This window comes from Pholis gunnellus (assembly GCF_910591455.1).
Source record: "Pholis gunnellus genome assembly, chromosome: 3".
In the NCBI taxonomy this organism is placed as follows: domain Eukaryota; kingdom Metazoa; phylum Chordata; class Actinopteri; order Perciformes; family Pholidae; genus Pholis; species Pholis gunnellus.
In genome coordinates, this window is record NC_136529.1 from 17,854,421 (window position 1) to 17,867,653 (window position 13,233).

The 13,233-nt window shown below is 41.1% G+C and overlaps 1 protein-coding gene across 1 annotated transcript in view; it reads left to right on the top strand.

Moving 5' to 3' along the window:
* Positions 1–5,790, top strand: part of foxp4 (forkhead box P4) — a 90,303-nt gene extending 84,513 nt beyond the window's left edge. The window contains exon 18 of the mRNA XM_079186487.1: positions 220–5,790. Coding sequence (XP_079042613.1) covers positions 220–367 — 148 coding nt within the window. The 3' untranslated portion in view covers positions 368–5,790. The remainder of the gene's footprint in view (positions 1–219) is intronic.
* The last annotated feature ends 7,443 nt before the right edge of the window (positions 5,791–13,233 follow it).

Consider the following 13,233-nt stretch of genomic DNA (forward strand, 5'->3'; position numbering starts at 1 on the left):
CTCTTGTTGCCTCAACTTTACTACACTTTGACTGTACATAAGTGACAGCACACATGCACTTCCAAAAGTAACAACAGAACTACCTGGATAGCACTCGTTACATTTTGAACTAACTCTGAACGTGCCAGAAAATATTTGCCGTGACAAGTTCTGCTATTGGCAACTTCCTCTAAAACTTTACCCCTCGCCCTGCTCACAGCTGTTTGCACTCTCCTCCAGCCACCAGGTGCATGTGAAGGAGGAGCCCACTGATTTGGAGGAGGACTGTCGGTCAGTATCCCTCCTGGCCGGCGTAACACACAGCCTGCCATTGCCGAGCGACGAGCGTGACCTGGAGGAGGACCTTCCTACTGAGGAGCTGGAGTAGGAATGATCCCAGATGGAGCAGAGGGACGAGACATAGCGAGATCAATCCCTGAGCCCTCTCGTCAGCGTGAAGAGGAAAAAATAGCTTCAGTACACTTAAAAGAAAAGAGAGAAAAAAAGAGAATGTTTTTTTTTTTTTGTTTTTAAGAAAATGCAAGCAACCAAGGACAACATTGAGAAACTCCAAACAGGGTTAGATGACCTCCGTTACTTTCAAACGCAAAAACAAGACTGTGGAGCACTGCTTTACCTCCATGTGTTTTGTCTTTTCCAACACTTGGCTCAGAGGTGTAACACCACTCACTGCATACACACACGCACAAACACACACACACACACACACACACACAGAGAAACACTTACACTCATTAACTTGTCAAACCATGTCTCATCATCCTCCCTGGTGAAATCAGCCTCTGTGTAGAGACCCTTAGAGGTTAGGACACACACTTTCCTCCTTGCCCGACCACTCTGCATACGCCCTCCTCGCTGTTGTCTCGGGCTGCCTGGCTAGCCGTTATATCAGTTGAGAAGACACACAAGTGTGTGTAGGTGTGTGTGTGTGTGTGTGTGTGTGTGTTCGAAAGAGAGACACACACAGGATTATGTGTATATAGATTTGGAGCAGTCACCAGGGGCTGTGCAGACGTGTACCTCTCCTTCTTCCCCCTCTTTGAGTCAATGACTTGCTTTTTCATTTTCTTTGATTTAAATTGAAATGAAACTGTCGGGCTTCAAGATGGGAAGGAAGGAAGGAAGAGCGCTTTCATAGCTCAGCAGTGCTCCCAACACTTCTGCAGAGCAGGCTCCTGTCTCCCAAGTCCACGTGTGAGCCCATTTGCGAGGCTGTGGCCCTGGTCCCTGTCCAAACTTCTGCCCCCAGCAAGACACTTAGTGACGAACATCTTTTAAACTCTTTGCTTCTAAGTGAGAGAAAAGACATTTTCCTACCGCACCTCCATCCCTTCCCATCCCCACCCCAAAAAGACTGCAGGAATAGGACCATTTGGTGCTGTCCTTCTCCTCTCCTCCGTCTGCGGATGGAGTGATGAGCTTGGAACACTTTGAGAACGAGAAGAGAAGAGGGGAAGCAGAGAGAAATGAGGGTGGAAGCGTCTACAGAAATATTGTGACTAAAAAAGAAAACTGTTCATGATTATGGAATATAACAAGAAAAAAAAGTGTGGTAGCTTTTGTCATTTCCTTTTTTTATTTGATGTTATTATCATTGTTTATTTTTGAGGATCAATATTTCCACGGTGGCGTTCTGTTTCGACGTACCTTTTCTAAGGATGCTGTTTTTGTTTTTGTATTGTAAATTGTTTGATTTACTCTGGCTGTTCACACCATTCCAAATGAGTATTGGCAAAAAAAAAGAGAGAAAGCGCAGTATTGTCCCAACTTGTGATACCCGACCCCCCCACTCCTGCCCTTTCCCTTTCTGTCCCAAGTGTAGCAGGCAAGAAATTTGGAAATAGCACTTAAAGTTGCCATTATCCAGACAGATTATTTAACAGCTGAATCTTTTTTTTAATTCTCTCTCATTCACTTGTTTTTGGTTGTGTATTTAGTTGAGAAATATCAGTAATGCTTTAAAAATATATATATTATTACTGCAGTCAGAGAATACCTCATCCCACAAAGGTTCTGCCTGGAACTGTGTCCAAATTGATTAACAAATAAGGGGGAATTCTTTCCGTGGGACACCAAATGTGGCAACTCTGCTCAGCTTCGATTCAAAGCTCTATGGTTGTAATAGTTACTGTGTAGAAGCTATCTGCAATTCACTGTGTGAGTTTGTGTGAAAGGAATAGCACGTGAGATTTATTTTTTTGTTTGTTTTCCGTGAGCATAAAAGCATTACTTTTCTCTACAGTGCCATACCAAATTTAACATTTATTTTAATCTATTATCTGCTTATTCCCATTTTATTTTTGTTACAGGTAACCAAAGAAATATGTAGAAAACCAAAAACCCTGTAGTTTATTTTGCCCTTTTTGAGTTTCCTTTTTATTTTCTTCGTAAAGAATTGGCCAAAAGACAACAAACCAGGAGTTTGAATTCTTGTTATTGTATTCATATAACTATTGTGTTCCAATTATACATGACTTACAGTGCACACCATTCCGAAAAACCAAAGTGTGTAAAGCAAACCAGGATTTGGAGACATCAAAGCTTTTACATGATAAGCGGTTACGAATGACTCACATTTGGTATGAGGCCAAAAACTAGTATTATCAAACCTCGCACAGTTCCTCTGAAAAACAAAAAGAAAGAGAAAAGAAAAAAGCACTTAGAGGTGAAACCCTGTCTCTCCCACGCTCAGGCTAAACCGTGTTTCAAACACAATCCTCGGACTGGCCCTACTGCTGTTTGAGCAGGCCTAAAAATGAGGCACTCGTGAGACATTTGAACACTTTTCGCTTTACAGGATACTTTTTCTGGTGCTGTCGTAACAAACATTTGGAGTTTTTCAATCTAGGGAACAAACACACCCTATTGGTCTGTATGTAGTATTTGCAGGAAGAGGAAGTGTACTGTAATGTGGTTTCAAAGGTCACATCTTGGGACAGGGAGGAGTTATTCCAAAAAACATATATATTACAATAAAGAGGGAACAACTCAAAACAATAGAGAAAATATACCAATGTAAGAGGAAAACAACCAAGGGACATCATGTAATTGAAAGTTGGGTTCATATTTTCATACTATCTCTTGCACGATTTTTCTTGTTTAATGAAAGAACCTTTCTGATGACTTTGTGTTCAAACAGGACTGTTTCCTGTCACATTAGAGACTGATTTCTAACAAAGTACAAAGTGGCAGACAGACATCTTGAAACGAGATAAAAACCAAAAATAACACTACCTCCTTTTCAAAACAGTTCAACGCATAGCCAATAGGAGACTGAACTCTCTTAAATATTTTCTTTTCCTCCATTCTTCCTCAATGATTATAAGGAATGCCAAAACTGTTGTTACACTTACTGTATTACTGACAGAAAAAAAACAAGTTATTTGGCGATCCGGACTCCCTACCACATCTGCTTGAGCCCAAAAACATAGAGATGTTTCACTTTCCATGGAATTAAAAATGACTACCTCTCCTTAAACCACATCTAAAGCACTCTCTACGTCTCAAAGTGTGTTGTGAAGTGCTCACTATATATGAAAGGGTTTTCTATCAGCTGTGTAAAAACTGACCATATTCCTGCACCCAACTAGCACTAAGCTATGTGAGCAGCCTCTCAACTGTGTGCTCTGACTGTACGTGTGCTCTTCGTGATCTACGCCAACGAGAAACTGGTCGTTAATGGTTATGTGGTGTTGCAGGGAGCTGGTTGTATGGGTTAATGGTGGACAGACTATGTCAGTGCCACATCACTCACACAAAAACACACACACACACACACAGGGGTGTAACAGAAGCATAGAAGCAGGGCGATGGGTTAGTGCAATGGAGGCTCAGACCATCCAGATATCCAAAGACCCACAACACAGCAGCACCCACTTCGCCAAAACACTCGCAGAGACGCTGAGAGGACTAACACACACACTCGTAATGAAACTCATCACTACTAGTAATATCCAAACCAAGAGGAACTGCTGCATACAGTACATAGATGATCTCTGACTTGTGCTTTAAGGTACACCTGTAAACAAAGCTGTTTTATAAAGATGTAGATTGTTCACAGGTCGCCATGTAACACTTCTGTTCTTTCTCCAGCTTGGCATAACACGATGTATTCTTGTATAATAATGCTTGACTTATCTCTCCAGGGCATTCTTTCCCATTTTTGTCCTTTGATTTTTCTTTTCTTTTCTTTTTTTTCTGCACCTGTTTAGCTATTGTAAAGCTTTCAGCTCTGATTCCTATACTGTACTGCTAATGCTGAAGTATATGTATTTATCATATTAAGTGCTGCAGGTATCTCGGTTTATTAGTTTTGCTTTGTTTTTTTTGTTTCCATTTTTCAGTTCTTCATAAAACGTCTGGGACGCTGATTTTTTAAGTGTATTATCTCTAAAAAAATGTAAAAGAATAAAAGTTAGATCAGTGGTTTAGGTAACACCTGTTTGTATATTTATCTTAGCTAGGTCTATTTTGATACTTTTTTGTCTCTGTACTGCATTTATGCATTTTTAAGGAAAGAAAAAAAACAAATGGAAACAAACTAAAAAGTTACTTCATTATGTATTGATACCTCAGAAGGACTTTTTCTCAAAGACAGGACCAAAACCTCTGAAAAGAAAATGAGAAAAAATGTAAGAATATGTAGCCCCTCTCTTGCTTTAAAGAAAAAAAACAAAAAAAAAACAGCGGAGCTCCAGAAAGATATTGCTGTTGGTCCTCTCAGGTGCCAATATGTGTCCCAGCTCCCTGTGACCCCTCCCTCTGACCCCTGACCCCTGTCATTCCTCTGCTGAACTCCGACCCACGGAGCTGTCAATCATCTGCAGGCGCCATGGGGGTGTCACTGAGTCACAAACCTGGCTGGTGGTGACCAGTCACAAACCTCATCTCCCAGTCCCACAGAGGCAGATCAAAGGCTGACACTGTTGCATTTTTGATACTCCTCTTCTTGCATAGTCCCAATACCAAAATGTCGAATGGCTCTCAGAGATGCAGCTCATCCTCTGACTACCAAAGGCATTGAAAGCAACCATTTGCTTAGTCCAAACTCCTGAACTGTAACCAAACTGCAACCAAACCAATGCCACAACCTTAACCAAACAAAAACCAAGCTACTTCCAAAAGTCTCCATCGACTTCACTGATCACCTTTACTGATAGCTGTTATCTCTCTTACATCCACGCAATGGTGTTGTAGGACCAGCCTGCATCCTATTGGCTGGTGACTGACTCAAAGGACACAGGGAGCCCAAATCCTGACTTGTGATTGCACAGTTCTGAGGTGTCATGTGAGAGGAAAGGGACTCTCAAAGTGGATGCATTGCCTGACGGTATTATCAAGTAGACAGCCAGAATCCGATGGATCTACCACTTCAGCTCTCCTCTGGTTAAACCTAAGGAATGTGTGTACATTTTCAGCAGTGACTCTCTGTTTCGTTTCTTAGTTTCAGTTTACCTGTTTACCTCTCTTTATCCTTTGATTTTTGTTCTGTTTCTTGTTATTTGAAAGTGTGACCCGAGGAAGAGGCGGGGACAGGGACTGGGTGGTGGCTTTAGACAGACAGTGGAGCCCAGCCCTCTGACCCTCCACCCCGGGTAGCCATGTAATGCCAGTCACTGCCCTTTCCTTCATGCTGTATAAAAACACACACATATATCTGTGTATTTGTAACCTGAATCTTCTTGTGTCTGTCCATGCAGACAATAAAAAACTGTACAGTAGGTCTAGTTGCATGTAATCTGTACTAATTATTGACAATGGCATTATAAAATGCAATAAAATACTTATTACACTGTCCTTCGCTGCGTCCTTGTGGTTTCTTCTCCAGAGATATATAGCAGCGGTTCCCTGCTGGAAGAAGAAGAAGAAGAAGAAGAAGAAGAAGAAGAAGAAGAAGAAGGAAGAAAAAGATACATTTCTGCAACACAGAAATATGTTTATTTCTAATCTCTGCTTTTCTCTTATGGATTACTGCATAATTTGACCTCCTTAGACCTCATTCAGGTTTTGATGTATATTAGTCTGCTATGGAAAAATTACACTCAAACACAAACTGAAACTGCCTTGATATACTTACAGAAAACATACTGTGTTACATGCAGCTACTCCCATTTTCACTGTGACCACTGCCAGAGTACTCCTGCAGTCACTAACCTCTATAATTAAGGAAAACCAATCAAGGCAACTGTTGTTGACAATGAATGAATACTGAATGTTTTTAGCAAATTTCACCAAAAGAATAATGCTGCACCAAATGTCCAATCATGTTGATAATGTTGAAGTTTAGTACGAGCCTTTCATTTGAGTGTAACATTTTTTTTAAATGATAATAATACCTCAGATTTATATAGCGCTTTTCAGGGTTTTCAAAGACTCTTTACATACTGTTAAATGAATGAAAAAACAAGCAGTAAAAAAGACATAAAAAGAGAAAGAAAAGATTAGAATTAAATTGTGTTGACTAGGAAATAAAAACAAGGGGGGCAAATCTAAAGATGTAGGTTTGATGACAATGTGGGGGCATTTTTGATGTGGTTTGTTGATGATTTCCACAGAGAAGGAGCGAACACTGAAAACGCTCCGTCACCCCGGGTTCGGCGCTTGGTCCTAGAGACTTCCAGGAGGTTGGCGTCAGGAGGGGCGTGCTGGTGGAGGAGGTAGAAGAGGTTTGGGGGACCCAAGTTGTTGAGGGCCTTGCAGATGGTGAGTAGAGTAAATTAACATTTTACACCTCATAATTAGAAAACTGGTCATTTATATTTGTGATTAAAAATTAATTGTCTTGTAAGAAAATCTGTCATCTCCCTTTTTACAACCGCTGTCCCAATCAGTTTGCTGGTGAAGGGTTCATTATGAATGGAGTTGTCTTGAGGGCAGTTGATAATTTGTCATTTTTAATAGATAAGACCGTAAGATTTTTCATAAAGAAAATTCTCTTCTTTTAATTCATACTCTTCATATAGAAAAACATAGACAAACATTTATAGCCTTTAAAGAATGTTTGAAATCATTCCTGTGGTGCCGTCGCCCTGAAGTAGTTAATCAATCCTACCTGACATGTAAACCTCATTAGACGACAAGCTGCTGCTCAAATGGTAACATTCCCTTGAGTTTCAAGTTGAGCCTGTGTCAGCCATGCAAAGCCAGAGAGGTCAGCATGTGTTGTGATACATGAAGTGGCCACCAGGAGGAGTAAACAAACCGGACAACACAAGCAGCATCTGATAAACACAAACCCAGCAACAAACATCACTGTGGTCCACTGACATGGTCCGACCAACAGGGTGGGCCAGAGAGTGAAGAACAGTCCCAGAAAGAACTACCTGTAGAGTGTGTGATGGAGTGAATTACATAACAGCAGGTGGCTGAAGTATTATAAGATTATGGAATCGGTGCTGAATATGGTAGAAACTATTTTTTGTGACCTATCGGTACTTTCCCTTCACTCACCTGCTCCATTTTTCCTTCTCCTCCTTACCTGTGTCTCTCTACCGCGCAGGGTTGGCGCATGCCCTGCAGCTGATCTTTAAACCTGTGCGCCGCCATGCATGGTGAATGTGTTGCCACAGGGAGAACAAATGGAAACTGGCTGGATGTATTTTGGAAAGTTGAAACTTTGTTTAATTTTGTGCTTTTAGTGAACTTCTCCGTTAGTCAGCTGGGAGGAAACTCACTCTTGACGCTTAAATCCCTGTGACATTTGGTTTTGGGAAAGACCCCATCTTAATCTTATTGCAGACACACACGCACACGCACACGCACACACACTCACTGGCATGCGCACATCGTGAATGCTGAGCAGAAACGTAGCACTATATACTTGTACAAGGTGAGCCAGGGTGCAGAGCAACACACAAAGAGGTTATTCTTGGCTGACACAGTGGTGTTTGCATTCAGCGCTGAATATATTTCTTAATGCTCGTCTGGACAGAGTAAGCAGCAGGTTTGTGCACACACCTGGATGTGTATACATGTTTATGCATCTGCTTGTCTGTGCATGTGCATTGACTTGCAATGCTAAATAAACCTGCGTGTGTGTGTGCGCGTGTTTTTGTCTGTTTGTGTGTGTGTGTGTGTGTGTGTGTGTGTGCTGCTCGTTCCAGCATGGAGAGCACTGAGGTCCAGGCAGACCCTGTGAGTCACAAAATAAATGTACTGAGAGCCATGCTAGCATGTCTCTCCCTATTCACACACTGTCATCGTCCCTCGCCCTTCTTCCCCTCCATATTTGTAGCTGAAGGAGTGGGCTGCCCCCCCCAAACAATATTTTGACTCACTCAAAACAACACAACATAATGTGTGTCTGCTGCTGCATGCACATGAAAAGATATATATTTGTTTTCTTTGCAAAAAAACAAACAAACAGGCAATGATACAGTATCTTTCATGGTGGTGTTACAAACATTTTGATGTTTCTTTGAGGTCTAACTCCCCCAGGTAATGTGTCATATTCTGTAGGGGATGTCTTAAACGAGACTTCTGTTCTAAATCACCTTTAGAGGCAAATCTTATAGAAGTTACAAAACGGCTCGGGATTTCTGGGACCCCAAACTGAATATTAGGGATAATTGTTTGGTCTTGAAATCCAAGGAAATGTCTTGAGAAATGTCCATCACAATTTCCCAGAGCCCATCAATAATCCAAAAATCCAAACATATTCACTTACACATCATATTACAACGATATATAACAGAAAAAAGCAGCACATCTTCATATCTGAGAAGCTATAAACAGTGAATTAAGTTGATTAATTGACTAATTGATTAATAACATTGATTGCATAAACATCAAGTCATCTCCGTTGAGCTCTGTTAATTAAGAAATCCCTCTGTCTTCAGCAATGACCAATCAGATCACATTCTTTTAATCAAACTAATATCTTATATAAAAAATGAACATACAATCATACATTTTTAAAACATGGCAGACAAAGACGGCTCTACGATACTTTCCCAAACCAAAAAGGAACACAACATAATGTTGAGTTGATGGGATAGTGTGTGAGCAACAACTTGACTTGCACAAATGCTGGATTGTTGTTGTTAGTGTCTCTCTTTCTCAGGTATGCTTTTTCTTCCCAAAAACCCTCAGATGAGTCATGAATATGATGAGAAAGGGACAAACATGGAGAATGTCACTTTCTGTGTGGCAGAGAGAGAGAGAGAGAGACAGAGAGAGAGAGGGGGGAGAGAAAAAAAGAGAGGGAGAGAAAGAGAGAGAAAGAGGGAGAGAGAGGGGAAGAGAGAGGGAGAGACAGAGAGATAGAGGGAAAGCGGGAGAGAGAGAGGAAGAGAGAGAGAGAGAGAGAGAGAGAGGGCCCCAGCTACAGAACAAAAGCATCTTTGTGAGTGATTAGAACCACATTTTCAGCCTCCTCCCCCCTCTCTCTTTTACTCTCTCTCTCTCTCTCTCTCTCTCTCTCTCTCTCTTCTCTCTCTCTCTCCCTCTCTCTGAAAACCACTGAACAATCAACGTCAAAAGTTTAGAAAAATATTCGGAGACGGTCTACGCAGATACTCTCTGTGTGCGTGTGGCTCCAGTTTCACCTACACACACCACACACTGTACTCACACACACACACACACACACACACACACACACACTCTCTCTCTCCCTTTCTCAATCTCTACATGTCCCTCCCACCCTGCCTGTCTGCTGATCTGATGCTGGGTATAGGCTTTGGATGCGGCATCTCGTGCAGTCTGGGCAGAAGTCCTGGAGCAGTGGAGCAGCTCTCACCTCAGTCCTCCAGTGCTGGCGAGCTAGAGAAGGCAACCTGCTATTTCTCTGCTGGATCTCAGTGGACTGGAAAGCCTCTGAAGCCTCAGAGGCCTAAGCCAAACAAAGAACAGGTCTACGTGCTGTGAGAGAGGTAGAATTGCTGTCACTATAGTGAAGCATGACTTGATTGCCTGTGTGAGGACACGTTGCCCTCGGTACTGTATGTAGAACTTTCCTTATGCATTGGTACTTAAATTGGCCTTTAAGCTAGAGTTGTGACTCAGTTGCTGTGAAAAAGAAATTCTATTAAGCAGTAGCATGAAAGGAAGTGCTATTTTGTACTTACGTAACTAAGTATTAACTTAAATATTTTGGTGTGATGAGTATTAAAAGAGTGGGTTGGAATTTTTTAACATAATATTGTCCCTCTTTTTTACATATTCACCTAATGGAAAGAAGGATACCACTCTCACGTCTCGTACATAGACCGTATAAAACATGGAAGCAGTCTCTGTGAAGTCACCCATTGGTTTCTGAAAGCTCAGAGTGTGTGGGTCCGTCCTTCGCCATCCTTGCAGTGACGACACAGCCTAACGTCCGGCTAAACCAATAATTGGCGAAGAGGTGGATAGTCGGTTTAGCTGAGGCTGGCCTGGATAATGCTGCAGTGGAGGCAACTAGCAGCTAGCGACCTGGTACGGCTCACATCTGTCACTCAAAGCGGCCACGCCCTTAATCACGCCTTAATTTAATAAAATGAGACATACCATCTCACTTTACAGGTGCTGGTAGGTGGGATTTTGTTACCTTTTGATAAAGCCAAGCTATTTCCTATTTACTGTGCAGCCATGAGTGTGGCCACCTTCTCATTTAACTCTGCAAGAAAACTATTTCCCTTAATGTCGAATTATTTCTTTAAAGTTTGTACGTGTATGTGCCCGTGTGTGTGTGTGTGTGGACAGCTGATTTGATAGCTGGAGGTGAGGAATGTGGAAGGACACTGCCATGTTCGTCTGCTTGGTGCACTAGACCTTGGACGGTCCAAAGAGTCCCCGTTCACCTCGACATGGAACTGCCAATTACTGTGAAACCTTTAGCCACAATGTAATGTCAACAGTCTTCAGGGTCTATTGGAGCTTGTATTTGGTTTATTTATGCGGCGCTTCTGTTTTTATGACACCACAATTGTACAGCATGATTTCTAGGTGATGTGATGATATCAGATTAAATATGAGAATTTCCCTCATTAACACATTAAACACATTGTGATCATGTGAGTTTGTTGAAATGAGGGTGGATTGTAATTTGATACAATTTGGGAGTGGTCTTGTACTATCCTGTTAAAAAGCAGTCGATGACAAATTGGTGAATTATGCATGTAAAGTAGCAGGGAGGGCAACTATTTGAAATGTTTTGATATGAATTAGCTCAAAGAGACTTTGAAAGGCTGAAATTGGTTGGTATTGTAGTGGTAGGCTTTGTTAAAATCATCCATGGGACGGGTGACATTTATACAACTCAAGATTATCTGTCTTCATGTCTATAAGAATTATGTGTAACAAAAATATCTGGATCATAAAGTGAGTCTGGTCTGCTTTACCCCTGGTAAAGCACAGTATGTGTAAAAAATAAATAAAAATACAGACAATAAACAATCCTGCTGGAAGTCTGATTTCTCTAACTGATTATTGCCCACACAAACTCTGACCAGACAGCCGCTGAGCCCCCACAGGTCATGAATCAAACAACTATGTGTTGGTGTCAAAGCCTGTCTGTCTCAGATGAGTGATTGTACACACAAATTGAGGAGGAGGCCATCCAGTTGTTTGCAAAAAGGAAGCCTGTCTCAGAAAACGCCTCGGAAGATTTGCTGCTGTGAATGATCTCATGTCTCTGCCACGCCCCCCAAACATCAATCACAGTAAAACAGTCTCATCAGCCACAACCTCCAGGTGTCAACATGGCACGAGCAGACAAGGCCTGTCAGTCATGTGTTGGTTTTACTCTTGTTTGTCATACAATAAGTTAAGACGATTCTCAATAATACCTTCAACAAAGTTAGATGAGTTGTGGTTTCATTTGTTAGAAAAATATTGTAAAAGGTAAGAAAAAATGTTTGGGTTCAAATTAGACAAATAGGCTCATGAGGATAATTATTGTTGCCCATTAACCGATACTAATTTATACTGTTGCAAATTAAAATACACTACATAGCATGGAGTGTTTTCTGTAAATATCAAATGGTACCAAGAGTCTTAAAACATGAATATCAGGTCCTTTGATACTGAAACAATAACATTTTCAGTAAAAGTTTAGTTTCAGTAGCTCTGCTTTTCACATCAAAGTTACCATTTTTGAAACTTCTGAAAATGGCAATGGCAAATATAATATATAAGGTGGGGATGTGCTTTTATATGTTTTTTTGTAATTGCTGTTGAATTCCCAATCACTATCATGAGCATGACTCATGACCTTGTTTGGTCTTGCGACATTTAAAAAGGTCTCGTGAGCACCAGAGTGAATGAAGAAAATTCCCACAGTGAGTCACAACATGTTAAACTGAAAACAGTGACAAAACTACTTCTTGGTTCCTCAACAAGTAACATTTATGTTTTCACATAGTTTTGTTAAAGTTGAGATAAAAAAAACAGCATTGGCTGACAAAAAGTAACCAATGAACTTCTTTTCCCTGCAAACACCTACAGTTATTATGTTGCTGTAAGAGATTAGAATGGCATTAAAAAATAGTGGAAATCAGGGCTGGGCCGGGGATTTTGGTGGCCCTAAACAACATTTTGTTTTTGGTCCCCCTGACATAGCCTCTTATGGGCCGTGTCCACCAAAGCGTTTTTCCCAGTTTAAAAAGGCCTAGCTGTGAGCTTTGGATGAAACACATAGGGCGTCAGACCTGCGGGTCAAACAAGGGGGACAACAACACTACTTAGTTAGGTTCAAGAAAAGATCGTCGTTTGTGTTCAAATTGAAGTGACGTAACTACATTATGTGTTTTTTATTTATTGCGTTAATAAATAAATAAATCAACATTGTTCTTCTTGCTTCATATGGGAAACTAACAGCGGTCTCCTGGCTGGAAGATCGCTGGTTGTTATTTATCAATATTCATATATGAATGTAGAGCTTCATGCTATGTAATTACATGGACTAATCCACAGATTCTTCTACGGAAACTGAATATAATATTTGTGTTGTTGGTGTTTTGATACAGCCACAAGTCGGTCACGAAAAGATCGGAGCTCCCGCTAAGATGGCTGCTGCCAGGCCTCATGGTAGGACGAGTGAGTCGCAACAATCTGACGGTTGTGGCGAAAATGGCACATACCTTGTAGAAATGTTTGGGTAATATCATCTAGATTCTATGTTTGACTGAGTCTTTTCACTTTTAAATGCACACATTGTGTGTTTCGGGAAGGCTAATGGTGCATTTATGTGATTTAGAAAGCTAGGAAGTTCTAGTATTTTTGTTATTCTAGTTTCCAGCGATAACGAACATG